Source organism: Filicampus tigris, chromosome 2 (genome assembly GCF_054856515.1).
Source record: "Filicampus tigris isolate MCC_2025a chromosome 2, RoL_Ftig_1.0, whole genome shotgun sequence".
Taxonomy (NCBI): domain Eukaryota; kingdom Metazoa; phylum Chordata; class Actinopteri; order Syngnathiformes; family Syngnathidae; genus Filicampus; species Filicampus tigris.
In genome coordinates, this window is record NC_141218.1 from 8349729 (window position 1) to 8365548 (window position 15820).

Below are 15820 nucleotides of genomic sequence, written 5' to 3' on the forward strand. Positions count from 1 at the left end.
ATTGGCCAAATGGCTGATTGTTTTTACCTTTATATACTCTTACCATTTACATCAGTTGTACACAAGTGACACCCGTCTCTATATTTATTACTCATAAATCTATACCATAACTGTATCCCTATATTGAATTTTGATAAGGTCATTCATTCTATGGACCTGACATTCAAAACAAAGCAAATCCAAATTTTTACAAGCAAGGTTTAGTTTAGCCATGCAAGTTATGCAAGGAATTTACCTGGGTGTCATGTTGTACACATGACTTAAAGTCATGGTTTGTTTAAAAGATGTAAAAAAATAAAATAAAACACACAGTAGTGCAACATAAATCAAACAATCTCAAATATGACACACATTCAACTACTGGTAACACAAACATATATATTTTTAAATTAATCAGTATTTTACCAGAATGTATTAGGAAAAGACAAAATTGTCATCAGGATTTGTTAGAACATGACTGATTGAGAGGAGAATGTGCTTGAATTGGACAAATCTTACTGAGATCCGCCAAACGCCCCCCTCCATCCCCCGGTCCCGCCCCATGCAGAGAAGGCCTCGACGGCAAAGCCTCACGAGCAGGAAGAGGAGATCGACATCGACCTGGAGGCGCCGGAAACAGAGAAGGCGGCGCTGGCCATCCAGAACCAGTTCAGGCGTTTCCAGAAGAAAAAGAAGTAGACTGACTGGGAGCCCCATAAAATGACAAAAAAAAAACAACAAAAAAAACAACACCAACACAACCGCTGATGTACAGAAATGTTGGGGTGGGCGGGACTAATATTTAAGTGATGAGGATTTTTTTTTTTTTGCTATCGTTTGCAAAGTATCATAAAGAGTTTTTTTGCATGAGATTGAGCGGAGGTGCTCGGAGGGGGAAAAAAATCAAACTCACGAGCACGTCCCGGTGACGGCCGCGGCTCAGAACGCACAAAACAAACACAGACGATAAAAGACAAGCACACTCGGCTGGCGTCCGGTTTCGTGATAGCGAAGTTGACGGAGGCGGTTGTTGTCCCTCGCGTCTCAGACAGGACGGACATGGAAAGTGCACACCAATTGTGTTCGAATATTTTTCCAGTCATTAGATCTGAGGTGTCACTAGCACGCTACTGACGTCAACCTCCGCACTTTGGTAACCTGAACGCCTCACGCACGAGCACCTGCGGGCAGCTAGCGTCGTGTTACCTCGGCGCCAGCTTACTTGGCGTCGGCTTCCCCCTCACATCTGCGCTCGTCACCTTCAGGACGCCGACCGCGAGAAATTAGGACAAAAGCCGGCCTAGATTCCAAGCACAAGGTGCCACCTTGCGACGCTTCGCTAACTGCTAACGAGAGCCTAATTAGTCCATTATTATAGGAATGTAACCTTGTTTCTATTTCCAGCCAGCCAGGCACCATTTCCTCCTTTTTCCTCCTTGGCTACAAGCCTGTAGTTGTTCTATTAGACACGTTTCCTTCTTGCTCTGCTCGCATTCTTTGTTGTTTGGGAATTTCCATTTGTACCGGTGGACATTCCGTCGCTAATTTGAACTTGCACCACTCAGTGCTCAGGGTGTGCTTGAAATCGCCGCATATGACAATCTCCAGAAAAAGATTCAAATGAGTTTGAAAAGGTCAAAACCAGATGTGAACTGGTTTAAAAGAAAAGGACACATTTGTGAGGAAGAGTCAACTCTAGACAACAATCTGTTGGAAAAAGACAACAGCTGTTTGTAAGAGGCGTCAGGGAAGCCATCTTTGTCCAACTTGAACCTCATCTCCAAACAGACGAGGGGCTTTGAGGCATCACCTGTCATTTGACTAGAACAGGGGTGTACCCCATTCCGGTCCTCAAGAGCCCCTATCCAGCCTGTTTTAGATGTCTCCTTCCCTCTAACACACCTGATTCAAATGATCAGCTCATCAACAAGCTTTTGCGGAAGCTTCATAACAATCCTGATCATTTGAAACAGGTGTGTTGGAAAGAGGGAGATATGTATAAGTTTTGGTGTGTTGGAAAGAGGGAGATATTTAAAAGTTTTAAATGTTTCCCTCCTTTAACACACCTGATTCAAATGGTCATCTCATCAGCAAGCTCTGAGAAGCCTGATAACGATCCCGATCATCAAATTTCAATGAGAATTTGTAGGAAAAGGTCAGATTCCAATGAGAATTTGTTGGAAAATTGTCACATCAAGACAAGAATCTGTTGGATAACTCTAGATGAGAATTGGTGTGAAAGTGTCCACACAAAAGGTCGCTGGAGTTGCTGGAGTAGTTTAAAAGTAGGTCAACCTTTTCATGACGCCGAGTCGCTCGGTACGAATGTGGCATCAGCGCATTAGCATGTTAGCATGCGTTTCCAAACACAGCCAAGCTGACGATGGATGTCCTCCACGGCGTTCCTTCTTCACATGACCGCTGTTTGATTTGTTGAAATGCTTTGTGTATTATTCCTGTTGTGAAGGCATGTGAAATCCACAACACTTTTCTTTTTTGTGCACTCAATAAAAAAAAATGCTGCATTTGGCTTTCCACTAGTATTGTGTGGCTTTTTGTGCTTTTGCTCAAAGGGAAGTCGAAGTACACAAGAACGAGCCTCTCCCCGAGGAGCTGGCTTCATTCTCGTGACCGCCAAAGTCAGCTGGGTGGCTCCAGCACACCCTGAGGCGATCGTCAGGAGGAGAAGCGCTACAGAGAATTGAAACTGGTCGCAGTGGAGATTGAGTCATGATCCCATTTCTTATTTCTTAACAAATTCACGCAAAACGTAGACTGCAACGTGAGGGAATAACAGGGAGGGTGTTTCGTATATGCCAACACGAAGGCAGAATCCGGCTCTTTGCGTCTCTCTCGGTGAGGAATCCGACCACAACTTCTTACACCCTTGAGACCACCATGAGACCTCTGGTGGATGAGCAGGCGGCCAACAGATTTGAGACAGTGGACCTTTCCATGTCAGTGGTTTGTTTTTGTTTTTAAAGAGATACATATTGATTGAAAATAAATATTTTGTTTGTATTTATTATTGTTATTTATGTGCAGCACGTTGTTTCAGCTGTGGATGTTTTTTAAAGTGTTCTAAAAAAACAGTTGCGAAAAAAGACGTATTTGTTTTAAGTGTATATGGTTTGACAGATTTGATAAGAATGAGTTTGCAAATGCCCGCTCTCGATTATTTGTTTGAAAAAGACGCATTGTTAGAAAAGGGTCAGATATCTGATATCAAAATGTTTGTTTGATTTGTTTGGTGAGAATGTTGGCGTAGGCGCTGGCCACTGAGTCCAACTGCTCCACTGACCTACTTGGAGAAGCGCCGACGGCTTGTAGTTCGATTGCTTTTCCTGTCATCCTGCTACTGTCAAGACTCGGGACGCGCTTTCCGGAAATGAAAGGTGCCTTCCTTCACAACAAAAACTACAGAAGGGCCACATGATGAAATCTTTTCAAAGGTAAATCCTAAATATCTATGCTTTGTGGTTTTGGCGGCAACATGCATTGTGTTATGTGTTAGTTATGTGCAACAAATGTCAGGTTTGTTGAAACTCGACGACAACGTAGCGGAAGTGTGATTTTAGCGAGCTTGATGCTAGCTGCTCGCTGCTAGCGGCGATTAGCGAGTCACTAGTCGTGAGTAGCGAGTCGCGAGCAAAACATGACCCTGAGAAGATGACACCCTTTTTAGACAAACGCTTCCTCTCTCTTCGTAATGCTAGCCTAATATGCTTTTCAAAACTGTTTTGTGACGGGCGACATTGACGCAGGGTTGAATGAAGTGTTTCAACAGCTTTGTTGTGTTGACACAAGCGATACATTGAAAGACTTGGAAGCGGATCTACGGAGCCCCCCTGGTGCCAGGGAATTAGAAAAAAAATCGGCTGCCAGGAGAAACGCGTAAATGTATTGTGATGGTACATTTTCCACTAAACAAATATCTGTCTTTTGAAGGCTCATAGTCATGTTCAATGATGGAGGGGCCCACAATTTATCATCAGCGCTACTGAAGGTCCACATAGGACCTCGATGACCCTCGATTCATTTTGAAAATAGATTACTTTTGCTGACCATTGAAAATAGATTACTTTTGCTGACCATTGAAAGATGTAGTACCAGTATTAACCACAGGATGGCAGACATACTTCACCAGAGCCTCCAACCCCTAGGCCGTGTAAATTCTGAAGAACGTGTGATGTGTCCTCTAAACCACACCCGTCTCAAAAGTTCAGCAAGAGTTTTTTTGAACAGTTTTTTTTACAGCGTTGGCAGTTCGTTTAAAGTGCACGAGGAGTTAGTAAATATGTGTCCTCCAAAAGCATGGATATATTCAAGTTTAATCGTGTTACAAACGCTTATGGTTGCGTAATTGGATCATCGGCCGTAGTCATGGACTCGCCGAGGCGACGCATCAAGGACCAACTTCACTTTTCACACAGGTGCGTGAGCGAGCCTATTCATTTGGGGATTTGAATGACTTGCAGTTGAAAACATATGGTAATATAACATTACAATCATCGTCCAAGTTGATTTTTGTGAAAACATGGTATTAATGTTGATTTGCTGTTCAGCAGTTAAGTGGCATTTCAGAAAAAAACATTCAAATGATACGTGACATCACCTTGAAAAGAATATATTGACCATAGATACCATTAAATTGTTATTTAGTTTACTTATTAATATAATTTAGTAGCATATTCGAGATTTGTAAATATGCATTTTCATAAAGTTTGGCGCGTCGCAGTTAATTCTACTTGATGCTTTATTTGCCATGTATTGTAAGAAACTAGTCTTTGATAACGATAAAAATCTCTTGGGGAAATAGTCTTTAAAAATGGACAAATTCTTCTGTTTAGGAAAATATAATGTAAAAGCTTTGAATATTTCGTACAATTCGGGCTTGCTGTTTTAACGATTAAACTCGGTGTCATTGGGTCATGTCATCTCCATGCGAAATGACGGTTCTTCAAAAGATGATTCAAGACTTAACGAATATTTCGCTGAATGACGTGAGTAGTATTATTCAAGCAAATTCATCCACGTCAATACTTGAGGTCATTTTGGACCGATACGTCATACGTAGCTTAGCTCGTAGCTTTGGTCAAAACTACAAGTCATTGATATTTTACTAACAACCGCAAGAAAGGCAAACAACATGAACAAAACATTTCTTCTTTTCCCCCCCTCCTTTTGTGGTGACAAGTAGCGAGCAGTTGGGCTGGCCACTTCATTAGGGACAGCGAGGAAGAGGTAGACGTGACTTAAGAGGCTTTCGTGTTTCGGAAACGATCAATCCTTTACTTTTTCCTCTTTACACGGGGAACCCCTTCATCAATTTGCTGACAAGTTTCAGCTAAAAATATCTACAGGCAAGCTGATGCAGGCCAAAATTCCGAGGTGTCCTCCAAACATGTAGATGTCCTGCTCATATGCTACTGTTGCACTCATGTGCAGAATTGTCATCCAGTAGTGGAAAAAACATAACTAGTAATGCGGTTGTTCTGCTTCTGCATTGAATTGTCTTACTAGGAGTGTACAAAGAGTGTTCTATTTCACGAACCTTCAGCTGGGTAGCGAATAAATGCTCTAAAACAGGGGTCACCAAGTCCGGTCCTCAAGGGCACCTATCCTGCATGTTTTCCATCTCTCCCCGCTGCAACACACCTGTTTAAAATGATCTATATCAGGCGTCTGAAAAGCTTGCTGATGAGCTGATCATTTCAATCAGGTGTGTTGCAGCGGGGAGAGATGGAAAACATGCAGGATTGGACTTGGCGACCCCTGCTCTAAAAGCTTTCCATAGCAAAGCCAAAACAAAGAAGGGAGGGAAAATTGCCGTTACCAAGTGCCACCGCGCTTCTTCTGGCTCCCGCAGGAGGTTAGGAGCAGGATGGCGCCGGCGGACCCATAAACGGCGGCAGCGCAGGCAAGCTGGCAGGCACCAAGGAAGACCCGCTGCCGGGGGTGGACACCTACAAGGACTTCAGCACCATCGACTGGGTCCAGGAGAAGAACAAGGGCCGTGACAGGCACCGGCAGGTACGTTCTGCCTTTGTTTTGCTCATTCTGTTTTTTTGTTGTTGTTGTGGTTGTGATTGTGGCTTTTCACTCGTTTGTGTGTTTGTTTAGATTAACAGCAAGAGCAAAGAGTCACTGTCGGCTCTGCTGCTCAGCTTTAGCGACGCGTGCTCGGGATGGCTGCTCATGCTCCTGGTGGGCCTCATGGCAGGTACGTACGTCCGGTCGTCATGTTCACATTCAAATTCACGTGTCGGTGATGACCAAAGTGTCTTTTTTTTTTTTTCCCTAAACAGGCGCAGTGGCGGCCGGGATCGACCTTGCAACCCACTGGCTGACTGATATGAAGGACGGCACGTGTCTGTTGGGCTTCTGGTTAGACCACGAGCGCTGCTGCTCCACCTCCAACCAGACCACCTTTCTGGAGCGGAACCGCTGCCCTCATTGGCAGAGCTGGGCCCAGCTCATCACTGGAACCTCCCAGGTGCGCCTCCGCTCTCCTTTAGTGACAAGCTTTTCTTTTAGTTCATATTCAATGAGGGAAACGGTGCTTTGCCCACAGGCTTTCACAACACCTCGGGTCGTGTGAACTAAAAAGGAGTGCAAACTTGATTGCCCACACAAACTGAGCGTCGACGCCGGGAGCAAACGGGCATTATTGCCTCGTAGTTTAGTCTACGTCTCTGGGAGGAGTATCGCGGGCACCTGGGTATTGACAGTTTGCTATTCATGAATAACCTATTCACAGAATTTGGAGGAGGGAACTTATCATCCGTTATCCGGGGGGGAAACTCCTCTTCATGATTTTCTGTAATGTGGCAAAAGGAAGTCTGAAAAATGTATTTCCGTTGCTAAATACTGTCTATAAAAATGTCTTTAAAAACTGTATGACATTTCTCGTATTGTAGCATCTCTTCAATTGAGGCTACCATTTTGAGACATTTTCTTTTCTGTAAATGTTTGCAATTTGTTACATTGCCGTCAACGCAGCCATCAATAGCGCACTTATTTCGTTAACGTCAACAAACACCTGCGTTTTGGGTTCTTAGTAAATCTGTGTGTGTGTGTGTGTGTGTGTTAGGGTACATTTGCCTACACGGTGGACTACCTGATGTACATGTTCTGGGCTCTTCTGTTTGCCTTCCTGGCCGTGGCGCTGGTCCAGGCTTTTGCTCCGTACGCGAGCGGCTCTGGAATCCCCGAGGTGAGCCGACTCTCTAGATGGTATCGTAATTATAAACCTTCAAACAACTGCACACGGTGCAGCAACACATATTAACTGAACGTTTAACTCTACTCGCAGGCATTTTTTTCTCTGTGCTGTGGGAACAAGAAACATTAAAAGCATGAAACTGTACGACTTCTTTTTCTTGCTCTTAATTACACTGCGTGTATTCCAGTAGAGACTTGTGCAGCCTAACTTGGTACTGCACTAAAGGCGCGAAATTTCAAATTAAGACTTTTTGCACGCATTCAAAATGACGGTTTCAAAAGTGGCGCTCTGACGGGGTTGTAAACACTGACCCGCGGCTGTTTTTTTTCTTTTTTTTTTTCCCTATCTGCTCACTTGTGCCTTTGTTCTTGCAGATCAAAACCATCCTGAGCGGTTTCATTATCCGCGGCTTATTGGGCAAGTGGACGCTGGTCATCAAGACGGTCACACTGGTGTTGGCCGTGTCATCCGGGCTCACAGTGGGCAAGGAAGGGCCGCTGGTCCACGTGGCCTGCTGCTGCGCCAACGTCCTCTGTCACCACTTCACCAAATTCCGCCAGAATGAGGCCAAGCGGAGAGAGGTACCTACCTGCTAAATAACACCGCAACAGAGCGGCACCTGTAGCTTGGGCGTCGGCAATAAACGGTTTTAAATGGTTCATTTTTCCCAAAGAGTCGTTCCATTTTCTTTGGGCCAATCAAAAATGCTTGTGACATCATCACACAAAGGAAAAAGGAAGCGATCACGTGGAGGTCACGTTTAAGTGATGATAGGATGATGAGGACTCCCTTGGGAAAACATCTCGGCTGTTACGGCCAAGAAGTTTTAGAAGCCTCGATTTCTTGTCAGAACCCGCATGAACGTCGCGGCTTTTTGCGCAGGTGCTGTCTGCCGCCGCCGCCGCGGGCGTGTCGGTGGCGTTCGAAGCTCCGATCGGCGGCGTCCTGTTCAGCTTGGAGGAGGTGAGGCTCAACGTGCAATGCGTTTATTTGCATGTGTCAACAAGTGTCAACAGACGTGTTTGTCGCGTGGTGTAGGTGAGTTACTACTTCTCCCTGAAAACTCTATGCCGTTCGTTCTTCGCCGCCCTGGTGGCCGCCTTCACGCTGCACTCCATCAACCCGTCTGGCAACAGCCGTCATGGTCCGTTCGATGTGAAATTTCACGCCGGCTGGCACCCGGTGGAGCTGGCGCCCTTCATCCTCTTGGGCATATTCGGAGGCCTCTGGGGGGCGCTCTTCCTCAAGGCCCACGTTGCGTGGCGCCGCACACGTGAGTGCTCCTGCGTGCCGGCGTGCGTGCGTGTGTGAGAGTTGATAAGCATGTGCGCGTGTCCATCCGTCCCCTGCAGGCAAGTCGACCCGTTTGGGCCGCTGCCCGGTGACGGAGGTTCTGTTGGTGACGGCGCTGACCGCCTTGCTGGCGTTCCCGAACATCTACACCAGGATGAGCGGAGAAGAGCTGATTTCCAAACTCTTTGATGATTGCTCGCTGTTCAACTCCTCGCAGCTCTGTGGATACCAACAGGTCGGCGTGCTCTTGGCTCGTTGAATTTGTCTTTGTTGTGTTTCGGCTTTGTTACGGCTGGTTCAGCGCTTGCGTGACCCCCCCCCCCCCCCCTGCCACCAGCCCGCCAACACGTCACAAACCGGCGTGGGCAACAATGTGGCAAGTCGGCCGGCCGGAGAAGGTCTCCGCACGACTTTATGGCAGCTGGCTCTGGCCTTGCTCTTCAAGATGATCATCACCATCATCACGTTTGGCATCAAGGTCACACATACACAATTTGGATCTACAGATACAGTTTTACGGGGACAGATTACAGTAAATTCCCTGTTGCGCAGGTTCCGTCAGGCGTGTTCATTCCCAGCATGGCGGTGGGGGCCATCGCGGGACGTCTGCTGGGCGTGGGCATGAAGCAGCTGGCCTACCACCACCGCGACTGGATGCTCTCCCGAGACTGGTGCTCGCCTCACAGCGACTGCATCGCGCCGGCCCTCTACGCCATGGTGGGCGCCACTGCCTTCCTTGGTAAGACAACCTGCCTAATCTTATTGGTTGCGACGATCGGGTGTTCAGGAGTGTGATGATGAAGTACGTTGGCCAAGTCTCAGTTGTGCCTCAAGAAGATGCCAGAGTGCAAAATGAATACACAGAGAAAGTGATTCGATGAGCGCCACGCCTCTCAATTGGAAGTCGAGTGCGAGCCCATTTATGGCCACTTCGACATCAACAGGCTTTGTAGAAGCACATAAATAACAAATACTTGATGTGGAACATGTCAAACCCCTTAATATAACTTCAACAGTAAATGCTGTTTGGCCTTTATCTCTTTGAAGAGAAAATGAAAAGAATTGGACCGAAAAAAGGAAAAACAAACAATGTAGAGGCATGCAATTTATGACCAATACGTAAAAAAATATTACTGATGTTTCAGGTAGGCCTATAATGTTGCTTTGGTAATGTGTTTGTGTTTGTGCGCATGAAGGAGATGAGAAGTGCTTGTTATTTGGCAACTCTTGCAATGTGTTTCCACGTTAACGTTATGGCGACACCAAACAGCATACGTAGTTTACAACTTGCAATGGTTGCCTGCTGTATTCAGTCAGCTCACATCAATGTTGCTTTTCATACATGGCATTGGCCGCTGCTTGATTTAGTGCAGTGTTTTTCAAACTTTTTTGAGTCAAGGCACATTTATTTCACTGAAAAAATCCTGCGGCACACCAGCAGCTAAAATTGTGAGAAAAAAAAATGCTTATTTTAACCAGATAACCAGTAAGTGTTATATTGTTTATATAAGCATTTTTTAACATTGAAGAATGTCATTATATTATAACGTCTTAAATAAACACAAAGAAAAAAGTATTTAATAATGTTTCATATTGATACTTACTCAGTGTGAAACATGGGCCTGTTTGGATAAACATGCGTCACTAATTCGCTTGTCTCTGAACAAAAAGAATTGGTTACCTGCTGCTGCTGCCACCTGCTGGTATGGAAGAGTACTACAGTGTTGCAAAGACATGATTTTGCTGCCAGGCGCTAGACCGCACAGGCACAGCTGACAATATCTCGCGCACACAGTTTGATTTGAACACTGATTTAGTGGATAAGGAGGGATTCCCGACACGTCAACTTCAATGTTAGAAACTCAAACTCTAACGGCACACAGGTACTTCTAAACTCGGCCGCTAGAGTACGCTGCTGCGTCACAAGTGCCTTCAAGCCGTCAACCTGCCGCAAGCGTAGAACACTAGAAGGCTGAAGCGTCATAGAACGCTTTGAAGACTTTCGCTTTGAGTGTGAGGCGAACTTTAGTCAGGTCCCCAGCTCTTGCAACAAGACAACTCGCATGAAATGCTTCCACGAGAAAGTAGATATTTTGACTGATACATAGTATGCTATTTTTGGAGGGTTTAAAAATACAAATGTAACAAAAGTTGAATGTTTCAAGTTAACACTTTATTTTGAATTATTATTTTTTTTGCATTTAAAAAGTTGATTTAAAAAAGGCCATTTACGTACATGTTATAAAATCACAATTTACACAAATGATTTTCAAATATAGAAAACAGTTTGATTAAAAAAAAAAAAAAAGTTTTCAAATCAAATTTTGTAATAAGTTTGAATGTTGGCAGATAAGACCCAGACGAGATGTTCCACTAGTTCTAGTAACATTTTTCACTGTCAGAAATAAGTGAAACTTTGATTGGATTTTGTTTCTTGACTTGACCGATTTACCTATGTTGCTCGACAGCCTGCTGTATTGTTTATTGCGTGGTTCCTGCACACAAAGTGAAGTGACCCTCAGCCAACCAAGTTTGCCGTTGTGGCCTCAATGTTTTGCCACCTTTGAGTTTTGCAGCCCGCCTGTAAGGTTGCAGGTCACTTCTAAGGCGCTCCTTCGTGTCCACAGGTGGCGTGACGCGCATGACGGTGTCCCTGGTGGTGATCATGTTTGAGGTGACGGGCAGGCGGGAGCACATCATGCCACTCATGGCCGCCACCGTGACCAGCAAATGGGTCGCCGACTCTTTTGGACGGGTGGGATTCGACGAGGTGAGGCTGAGTGTGTGCATGTGTGCGGTTCAAGCTGCAGCTCCGAGTTTGCTCATGTTCCCGTCAGGCGCTCATCCGCCTCAGAGGCTACCCGTTTCTGGGGCCCGAAGAGGAGTTTGAGCTGAGCAGCTTGGCCAAGGACGTAATGAGGCCCCGGAAGTCTGACCCCGCCCTGGCTGTGCTCACGCAGGACGGAATGACGCTCGGCCAGGTGGAGGTACACGCACGCACGCACGCATGCACTCTTGTAGCAAGTTCCGGAAAACCCTACTCGAGTCCAAATGCGAGTATCTTGCAGAGACAGAAATGAACTTTGGTTGACATTGAAGCCACCCTGGAGGATATTCCTTGAGCAAGTCTTCCAGTATCTGGCATTTGCTGTATTGGAGTACAAAAAGTAATGTTATTATATTGAGTGTACTTAAGGATTGAAAGTAACAGTATTCATTTGATTTGAATTGTATTTTGTTGACTTTAGAAGTGGTTATAAAAGTTGCCATGAATATAAATAACGCTGTTAAATTCAGATTTTTTGGCTTAAAGCGGAAGTCAACCCAAGCAAAAAAGAATATGTTCCCAGCAGGCTCACTAGTTGAAACACAGCATTCTGATTAATTTTGCGTTTGTGAAATATAAGCTAAGTAGCAAAATGCACTCATTTTTAGCCAACTCTGGGGGCGGCCATTTTGTCTTCTGTCGACTGAAAATGACATCACAACTGCTTACAACGACCAATCACAGCTGACCTGTTCTCTGAATCTGAGCCGTGATTGGTCGTTGTGAGTAGTTGTGATGACAAAATGGCCGCCCCCAGAGATGGCTAAAAACGAGTGGATTAACACTTATTCCACAAACGCAATATTTATCGGAATGCCCTGTTTCAACTAGTGGGCTTGCATAAAGCATATTCTTGAAAAAAATATGTTTGCGTTGACTTCCGCTTTAAGTACAGTAAAGGAGTATTTGTCCATGAGCGCAAATATGATTTATGTCTTCTCATCTTGTGTTGACCCCGGGTGACTTTGTTGATTGGCAGGCGCTGGTGAAGAGCACACACTTTAGCGGCTTTCCCGTGGTCGTCTCCCAGCATACCAAGAGGTTGGTGGGATTCGTGCTCCGAAGAGATCTGCTCACAGCCATAGGTGTGTGCGTGCGTCTGTGTCTAGTTTTGTGCGTCCGCGTGTCCACGTTGGCAAAAAAAAAAAAAAAAAAATCCTTTTTTGTGTACTCGCTTCGTTCCAGATCATGTCCGTCAGCGACGGGGAGGCGTGGTCAGCGCGTCCCAGGTGCTCTTTAGACAGCACGCCCCGGCCCAGGCCCCGGAAGCCCCCCCTTACCTCCGCCTCCGGGGCATCTTGGACCTCAGCCCCTTCACCATCTCCGACCGCACGCCAATGGGCTTCACTGTCGACATCTTCCGCAAACTGGGCCTGCGACGGTGCCTGGTCACGCACAACGGGTAAGCGTGTTCACGCGCGCACGCACACGCCGATATAGTGAGGGCAGGACACTCGCACACACGCGCTGACTTGGCCAAGCCGAGTGTTCGTGCCAGCGGGCTTGAGTGTTGTGAAATAAGGGTGCAACATTCAAAATGCTTTGTGTACTTTTGCTCTGTTTTTGCGCTCAATTACTCTTGGGAGCGATAACTTGCATCTTTTCTCAGCCATTTAAGCCACGGGTTCGCATCAATGGTTTGGTTTTGGCAGTACAGCTGTATTGCAGGTTTTTGGGCGAAGTTCATTTACAGTTGTTACTCAGTTGTTGGTTTTTTTCGTACTGTTCTGTTCGTATAATAGTTTGGTTATCCTCAGCTTTTCCTCGCTCTCAACAAGTTTCAAAGTGTTTGTATTGTTTTACAAGTGTGTTTAAAGACGGTGAAAAACATTCTAAGTGCCATAAATTCTTCAAAACATGACAAAGTTATTATTTAATTTCCACTTACTGCAGCGGGGGAGGGAGCTTTCTGGGTATGGAACGCAAAACCCCCCTGATGGAGGCGGGGAATTACTTTAAATGAAAAATCTGTTTTCCGAGAGTGATCCAAAGTGCTGCTTTTATCCCCCCCTCCCAACCAAACCAGGAAGCGAGTCGAGTATATTTCACTTTTCTTGTGTATTTTCTGGTGCGGGTCCGTCATGGTAGTACGTTGCTCCACACGAGGTGTGGAAGGCAGGAAGGCAGACTGCCGGCGCTCTTATTGTCGCCGTAATTCACCACTAAGCACTTGATCACTTCCCTTCCAAGCCGACGTGGTTTGGCGTGGCGCGTCTTGACAAGTTAACCCCCCCCCCCCACCCCTTACCCCCATTTCCCCCACACGGTTGTCTTCCCATTCCAGGCGAGGCCGCAAAGGGCCTCCTGTGGCGCAGCTGTGTTATGTGGCCTGGCCTCATTCCGCTTGTCTTTTGTCTCTTGTTTGTGTGGTTGTGTGCTTAGGAAGCTTCTGGGCATTATCACCAAAAAGGACATTGTCAAACACATGGCGCAGATAGGCAACAGAGACCCCGACTCCATTCTGTCCAAGTGAACGAGACCAAACGCCCGCTTGGATCCCGTACTTCTTTTTGCGTACGTGACAGTGACCACGGTGACAACCATGCGCTCTGTATGGATGTCTGGGACCAGAAGAAAAGAGAAAAAAACCCCAAAAAACTCAGCCCCACTTGCCAATGTGGGAGCAGCCAGATGGAGGCCTCTGGAATATTTCACATCTGCTCCGTTTTTCGTTGTTGTCACCCTGCTTTTTGGTTCCGTGTGAAGGAGTGAGCGGGCTTTCTCCTCCTCCTTCTCCTCGTTCAGACCGCAGAGGATTTGTGAGCAGCAGAAGAATGCTGGACGTCAGAGAAGATAATGTTTGAGGATCTCGGGCCCTGCCCCGTGGCCGTCGGACAAGGCCAGACAAAGTGCTCCAAGTCGAGCCTGATGGATTTTTTCGGCAGCCGCTCCCCCTCCTCTTCCCAGGATGTCGATGCCATCCAGTGCGAGAGAGAGATGCGTGCATGCACAAAGACCATGTGGAGGGAATGAAATTATTTCAAAATTATTTCTCTGTCTTCATTTGATGTTTGCCTGTTTTTATTTTTCCCAATTGTTTGCCTTACCCGTGAACCAGATTGCACTGAAATACGACAACAACTCCTCCCAAAAATATGATTCTGCGCCATTATAACACCTCCGATACCCCGTGGAATTCTGCGCGCTTCCTCTATTTATCCGTTTGGAATGCGAGATGCTGGCTAACTCGCTGCTGCTCTTCGAGTGACCCCGGCTGGACACGGCTCGCGTGTCGGGTTGGGAGGAAGTGAAAAGCTCTTCTCCCACATCCAAACTCATCTGAGGAATTCCCTAAACAATTTCCGATTGATGTTTTGAGCCATGTGTCGCTGTTGATGACTTAAGGCCATGTTGTCATGGCAACCATTAGACTGCATTTTTGCAGGGGCGTCTGACTCATTTTCACTTCTGGTTTCACTCAAAGTGCTATTAGGACTAAAAACCATATCAAAGGGTTTAAATACTGTAGCCTCATAATCTTCCATCTGCGCACACATGTGGACAAAATTGTTAATGAATGAAAAAGCCTCAATGATCATTAAAACATTTTTGCAAACTGACTAAAGTCAAAAATACAAAATTAGTGGAAATGAATCCAGTGAAAAACAGACATGGTTTTCTTTTTGCGGTGCAACAGAATTATGCAGAAAAAAAGCCATGGAAATGGCCCCAACTAAAAACCTGAGCGTGATAGTTAATTGCACAATGTGTTGAGGACCTCAAAGGATTTGAGTAACTCAAAGAGATTGCGGCATTATCTCAACGGCTATTCATGAGTAGAACGCTCCAACCATGTCAGGTTTGGAGGCCGTTTTCTCCGGACGCCTGAAGATGTTCCAGCTTTGGATTTCCGCTTTTTTAAGTTTCATGATAGGTGCACCGTTTTTGGATGCATTTTTTTTTTGTGGTGGTGGGGGGTTCAAGAAGAAAACCACAGCGAGCGAAACAACTTGTTGGTGGTGAGACTGGAATTTGCTGAAACGCGTATTTGCTTCCCACAATGGGACAATGGTCTTGTGACATTTGTGGCTTTTTCAAGTACTGTTGGACATGTGGAAGAGAAGACGAAACATCTTGAGACGTCTGGCGAAGGCCCGCTTCAAACCTAACAAAGTCGCGGAGCACTTTGCTCAAGAAGGCTGAGCCAAAACAGCTGTCGAGACATAATTCATACAGATATCAACTATATACAGTCCCCTCCAAAAGTATTGGGACTGCAAGATCAATTCCATTATTTTGGTTTTATACTGAAAACATTTGGATTTCTGAATTGCAGTTCCGAATTGCAGCTTTTATTTCCTGATATTTACATCTAGATGAGTTAAACAACCGAGCACCTTTTGTTGGAAGCCACCCTCTTTTTAAGTGAGCAAAAGTATTGGAATGGACTTTATTAAAATACCTTCCAGTGAATAACTGAATATTTGGTGGCATAACCCTGACTTGCAATAACGTCAGCAAGCCTTCACCAGATTGTTGCATTCTTCATTTGAAAT

At 45.7% G+C, this 15820-nt stretch overlaps 1 protein-coding gene across 4 annotated transcripts; it reads left to right on the top strand.

Moving 5' to 3' along the window:
- Positions 1–676: 676 nt before the first annotated feature.
- On the top strand, positions 677–14712 carry clcn5b (Cl-/H+ antiporter 5b). Of its 4 annotated transcripts, none has more exons than XM_086019842.1 (16): positions 677–3431; positions 5849–6012; positions 6103–6202; positions 6288–6475; positions 7073–7195; positions 7579–7785; positions 8087–8167; positions 8243–8477; positions 8557–8732; positions 8835–8975; positions 9050–9236; positions 11125–11267; positions 11335–11484; positions 12304–12409; positions 12510–12726; positions 13707–14712. In XM_086019842.1, the coding sequence occupies exons 3-16, from the start codon at positions 6178–6180 to the stop codon at positions 13795–13797; spliced, it is 2070 nt and encodes a 689-aa protein (XP_085875968.1). In that variant the 5' UTR covers positions 677–3431; positions 5849–6012; positions 6103–6177; the 3' UTR covers positions 13798–14712. The 4 variants fall into 4 exon arrangements, with proteins under 4 accessions (XP_085875968.1, XP_085875993.1, XP_085875978.1 ...); XM_086019867.1 differs by having other exon boundaries at positions 11335–11478; XM_086019852.1 differs by lacking the exon at positions 677–3431 and adding an exon at positions 3476–4412.
- Positions 14713–15820: the final 1108 nt, after the last annotated feature.